Source organism: Corvus brachyrhynchos, unplaced genomic scaffold, assembly GCF_000691975.1.
Source record: "Corvus brachyrhynchos isolate BGI_N302 unplaced genomic scaffold, ASM69197v1 scaffold101, whole genome shotgun sequence".
NCBI classification, from domain to species: domain Eukaryota; kingdom Metazoa; phylum Chordata; class Aves; order Passeriformes; family Corvidae; genus Corvus; species Corvus brachyrhynchos.
In genome coordinates this window covers 13,453,888-13,459,887 of record NW_008237239.1, presented here as the reverse complement: position 1 = coordinate 13,459,887, position 6,000 = coordinate 13,453,888, and the positions used below count along the sequence as shown (strand labels likewise).

Genomic DNA, 6,000 nt, shown 5'->3' with positions numbered 1-6,000 from the left:
TGGGGCAGGGCTGGCGGACAGCCGCGCCTCGCCCCCTCGGGGAGCGCTACCTGTGCCACCTTGTTCTCCCTCTGCCCACAGGACGGTCCCGCGCCCTCCGCTGTGAAGAGCATGGCCGTGACTCTAGAGCAGGCCCGGCGGGGGGGCTATACCTGCCTGAAAGCACTCCTCAGGTTCGCTTTTATGGTCGCCAATAACCTGGTTGCTATTCCGTCCTACGTCTTGTATTTAATTATGCTGCAGCCTCTCCGAATATTGGACAGTAAAAGCTTCTGGTATATCGAAGGAGTGTTATTTAAATGGCTTTTAGCTATGGTGGCTTCCTGGGGCTGGGGGGCAGGATACACAGGTAAGAATATCTTATTAATTTAAAAAGTACTAATATGTTAAGAGACTGTTTTCATATGGGGCTGTATAGGGGAATATCTGAATATTGTAGATATGCAGGATGTTTTTCTTTCAGGTTCCTTACACAGATGCGTTTCTGGGTTGACATGCTGTATGCATTTTTTAAATCATAGCTAGAAACTTACTGCTTTGCAATCAGTATTTTTTCCTAGTAAAATGAGAAATACGAGTTTTCCTTAGTATCTTGATCATGTTATTTTAGTGTTACATGAAAAAGATACATCCCTTCAAAAACGGGTTGATTAGTACTGTGCATGTAGCTGGTAGAATTAACTTTTCTTATATAAAGTCTGTGTATCTCTAAATCATCTCCCCTTAGAAATATCAGGAGACAAGGCTAAGAAGTTTGACATGAAGCTCATGTCAGAAGAGTAGGTCTTCTATTCCTTCCAGCAGCAACTGTTTTCTGCCGTCTCAGAACGGAGGGAAACAGAGGGAACCTCTTCCATTCAAGTAATGATATGCAATATTTCTCAACTGTATGACTCTTCATTTACTGTTAGCAGTGCTAATTACAGTATCTGTAGGGTTTTTCCCTCTGCATGCTTGCTTTGCGGTTATTATTGGACTTGTTTTTGCTCGTTTAGTATTCATAGGCTCATCAAGGTGATGGACTGAACTGAAATATTAAGGAAGGCTCTGGTCTTGTCCTCAGATGCACTGATTTTCATCCTGGCTACTGCACTTTGTGCAAGCAAACAGCCATCAATTCTTTGTATGTGCTTTGGAAAGGGAAGAAATGAATCTACTGAGTGCAAAATATAAGCAGCCCTCCTAAAATTCTTTCCCTCTCTTCTGCCCAGGCTGCATCTGCAGGTCTTGTGTAAACAAGAAAAACAAGGAATGGCAGCACACAGCTCTGGAGTCTGGTCAGACTCCTGATTAGTCAGAAAGTCAGTGTTGACCCAGACGGAGTCTTGTTAGGCAACAAGAGCTGAAGCCTCTGTGCCAGTGTGGCTTTTGGTACCCTGTCGTGTGCCTTTCCGAGATGCACAAAGTTTCTATGGATACTCTAGGTGAGCTTCCCGTTCTTCTTCAGGAGATGGTGGCAGCAGCAGCAGCAAGCTAGGCTCTGATCTCTCGGGCTAGAACTGTCGCAACATTGCACTGCTTCAAAACTGCCTTGCCTGGTACAGCTCAAGCTTATCCAGATCTGCTGTTTATAAACCTTTTTATATGTTTGCTCATTAAAAGAAGTCCACATAGTGTTTGCAGTGGCAGGTACACTTGTAAAAGTCTGCTTTATGTCTTAAAGCACAAAGGCCTTCCAGAAGGAAGGATTGACTTTCAAGGTGTCGTGTGTATTATTAATTGGAAATGGGAAAGTTTATGGACATAATGGTGATGTTAAAGTCATACAGCAAATGACCTCGAGGATTCACTGTGTATACTGAATGTGCTGGTTAAAATTCATTGTCCCGTGACAACTTTTGAAAGCCATTTCCTCAGGGTAGTTCTACTGCTGACTGCAGAACTGTGTGGTTTCTTTTGCCTATTGCTTGGGAGGTGGTCTTAGCATGATCTGCACATCCTAGAGTCTTCCTGAAGCATCTGTTGGTTGGTGTTGCTGATGTATCTTGACAATTTGAAATCATTTGTTTTACAGTCCTGAAATGTCTTAGTATATTTGTTTGAAGTATTTACAGACTGCTATGCAGAAGTGTTTTATGGGATGGTGTACGGGTAAGGAGGCCCTTCTTTTCGCTTTTCACTATGAAGCATGGCTTTTGGGGAGGATTTTAAGCAAATGCTTGTATGAAATTTTAGTTTAAATGCATTTTATTCGACACAAAGGCGTTAACATGTTTTATACTGAAAGCTATGAACTAGCAAGAACAGCTTATTTCTTTGTCCTTTCTTTAACCACATCAGTGCTCATCACCACGTGCAGAGGAAACCTGGAGAGTGTATCTTTCTGGCTTCAAGCTATGTAGACAGGGTAATCTGTGTGTCTTTTTTCTGATTAACAGAGTTACAAAAAATTGCCAGTAGGTCCCCTGTTTTTTATCGAGTATGACACAACTAACTCAGAACTGAAATACTGCTTTATTAGAGTTGGTGTCCAAGACTTGCAGTGGTGCATCTGAAAGAGACACTGCTCTGGAATCTTTTTTTTTTTTTAATTCCAAAAAACTAAGTGAAAGGTAGGCTTCGGTGTGTTCTATCCTTGCAAAAGTAAATACAAGATAGTAAGTAAATAGTATGGGTTCATTGAAAAGATTAAAGATTTTTCTTTCGTCTAGCATAGTAGTTGGTGAGGGGGTTTTTTGTTGGTTTGTTCATCTTTAAGAGGGTAAACGGATAAATAAGTTTACTTGTCTCTTAATTGGCAGGAGTGGTCTGCTTCAGTTGTGTCGAAAGTGTGTTTTAGTTCTTTAGTTTATTTATTTTTTCCTTTTCCGAGCTTGGGTAATCTCTTGGCTAAGAAGTGACATAAAACATTTGTAATTAGGAACTTAAACTCAGCCTGCAAAATAGATTCAGGGCGGACTTTTTTGCTCCTGTAATTTGTGTGTAATGTGTAGGAGGAAGCTCGGCACCAAAGGAAGAAAATGTGATGAGTGCTAGCTTATTCTTCTGGGCTTTGCTGCTGTTGCATAATTGTTGGTGTATTTTATTGAATGTAGCTGGAAGAGCTGAGGAAGAACTCATGAACTGGGTCTGCCCATCTCTTCCTTGCCCCTGTCTAAACCTGGGGGTTTTTGTTAGCATCATAGAGGATTTATTACAGAAATTACCTGATCTGTGTCTGTATCAGTAGCTCTAATCTGTGCTTTTTGATAAATGTAGGTGTTTTGATAAATGTAGGTGTTTCTATTTGCAGATGCACTTGATATTATGTAAAGAGGTAGCGTATGACTGGACAAGCAAAATAAAGAAAGGAATGGGAAGAGAAATTGTAAAGGTCACTGTCCTCTCCCTAATCTTTTTCTTCTTAAGATGCAAGTATGAGAGAGAACTTGTGCATAATTGGTTTACTTTGATTTCTAAAGGGCAGAGTATGATAAATATCTCTGTTGTTCTCTTGAGCTCTATAGGGTTTCTTACGAAAATGAAAACTGAGTATGTTTTTATGAAGAGTGTACAGACAGTCTAGCAATGTTACTTTATTTTTATATTATTTCAAAAAGGCTTTCTTATAACTCTTCTAAATCTCCTTTTTTTTTAAAGGCTTTTTTTATAAATGCATTGCTCTTGTAGGAGCTGTTCAGCCAGGGCACTCGGAATCTTCATATTAGTGCGATTTGAAAGGCACCTTTGGATAATACTTCTAAATATTTTCCCGCATTTGTTGGAAGATGCATTCTAAAAAAAGCAAACTCGAGAGTGCTTGATCCTTTGTTGGCAAGTACCTTTTTCCCCTGTACTATAATTTGTCATTTAATAGATGAGTACACCAGATAGCACTAAATAGTGCAGTAGATGGGAGGGAGATGGAGCATATCTGTGGTGGTGAATTTCTGATGACCTTTTGCTCACCTACAAAACTAGTTTTAAAGCAATCGTCTCACAGATTGAATCTTGTTTGGTCAAGTATTGCAGACTAAGTGTACTATCCGTGTACCTAATCAAATCACCAAAAACAGGACTGCTAGAGAGAAGCTTGCTTAATTTATTACACAGAGACAAACTGTTTTGTTGCCTTTCCTGCTGTCTGAATGCAGGAGTCGGTAGGAGCCTGTGATGGTGTTGTTTCAGTATTGCAATTAGGAGTCTCTAGGACCGCAGAGTAATCAGTTGGCAGTGCAGTCCTGACACTCAGGGTGCTGATGTTCTGTTCCACTGCTCCACGCAGCTCGGTCCCGCTGTAGGGAGCAGTGCTTGTGCCCAGCCTGCGCCTCTGGCTGCAGATGTGGAGGAGCTGGCGGAGTGTGAGTGTCCTCTGGCTGCAGCAATCATCAGCTCCTCTGTCAGAGCACCAGGGGAGAGAAGCTGTGGGCTCTACAGGGTCGTGTGCACCTGGGGAGTGGGTTTCTTCAGAGCTGTGCCTGGAGTATTTGATATTCCAGCAGCAAAGAGGACACTTTGACAAAACCTTGTGTTTCAGCCTCTCAGTGACACACAGAGCCTTGCAGTAATATTGGATAGGTCAGTGGGCTGTGGGCAGGTGGAAGAGAGTTATTCACCTCTTACCACATGCAAAAACTCTTAGTGCTGTGAGTATGCTTGCTAGTATAATGATGCAGCGCTTAATTAAAAGTGAACCAATCCTATGATGTTGCTGTTCTGTGTCAGCCAGGATGATGACTAATTTTAAAGAGTGTCTGTAAGAATTGTCAGGTTTTGTCAAGTGAGGAGAATTTCTCTTTCCTTCTCTGTTGTTCAGCCAAGTAAAGAAGAACTGAGATTGAGATTTTGATTTTTAATTGTCCCCGTCTCCTCTCCTCCCAAGTGATTTAACTTTTATTGGCTGTTACATACGTGATTAGGATGTGACCACTCTGTAATTTTTTCAGCAGTCATACTTTTTTTTTCCTTCTAATGCAAAATCTTGTTTCCGTTTTATGAGTCAACAGCCTTAATTCCTCTAATCTTCTAAGAATGCAAATATTTTTGCCTTCCAGAGCTGTAAAAAATACAGGTGGAGTTGCTGTGACAACACTTCCTTGGTGCAGACAACATTTGCTGTCTGCGCTGCTTCTCATGACGGGTCAGCCCCTCTCCTTGGGCAGGAAGTGCAGCAGAAGCTGAAGGACAGCAGATGAGATAAAGTAAATTTTTTCTCCCAAATAAGGCAGGCAGTGTTATTTCAGGAGACCTATGTATGCCTCTAACCCTGCCATTGGTTCTACCCTCCTCAGTTCCTACAGTGTGATTTTTCATTGTCAGTATTTTGGTTTTGGGTCCAGTCACTACTCTGAGGACTGGGCAGGGAGAGGCACAGCAAAACAGCTTCTGGTTTTGGGGTCAGGCAGTGTGTGAAATGGAGAAGGAAAATTGTTCTTGTTAACGTTTTCTTAGAATGTGCAAAAATACCTGATGTGACTCAGTAGATTTGGGTAGCAATGTACTGCACATAAACTTCTGGTTTATGCTGTGGGCGTGTGTTGAGTTTCTAGGCAATCTCTGACTTAAATGAAGCTTTCCCTGATGTGAAGGTTATACTGAGATCAAGCAGGAGTCTTTGAATTCATTTTGCTGCTTGTAAGAGGAGGTTTGTGTGTAACTTTGGAGCTGTCTCGATAAGAAAAGGTCAGAGTTGAATGAGTTGGGGACACTGGAGCTGTTTCCACCATGGCCTCAGAGCAAACACCCATTGCAGCTTTGCGTAAGAGGAGGGAAAGTGTACAGTGAACTCAGTGTCAGTTTCTCCATGCATGTGATGGGTCTGCAAAGAGTGCTATACAGAGACCCTTGTCCTTTTCTGATGACATGAGAAATCACATCAGGAAATCCCCGTATCTCCTTTTGGGAACATGGGTTACAGTTACCATACTTCCTTGTAGTTCATCTAATGCCAGCAAATGTAATCTAGTGTGTCAAAAGCAGTAAAGCTTGTATTTTATTTTTCTGTTGTATCATTTCACTGTAAAGGGTCATTCTAAAAGATTAGATAGTGAAATATTCTCTGAGTTTTATTTTCAGACAGCT

The 6,000-nt window shown here is 41.5% G+C and overlaps 1 protein-coding gene across 3 annotated transcripts in view; it reads left to right on the top strand.

Annotated features, from left to right (window-relative positions):
* The first annotated feature begins 54 nt into the window (after positions 1-54).
* LPGAT1 (lysophosphatidylglycerol acyltransferase 1) overlaps positions 55-6,000 on the top strand; it is a 52,594-nt gene continuing 46,648 nt past the window's right edge. Inside the window, exon 1 of one of the 3 annotated variants that reach the window (XM_017730012.1) lies at positions 55-349. In XM_017730012.1, the coding sequence (XP_017585501.1) occupies positions 112-349 (238 nt within the window). In that variant the 5' untranslated portion in view covers positions 55-111. Of the gene's footprint in view, positions 350-1,216; positions 1,425-6,000 lie in introns of those variants that run through there. The other 2 variants (XM_017730014.1, XM_017730013.1) reach the window with 2 other exon arrangements.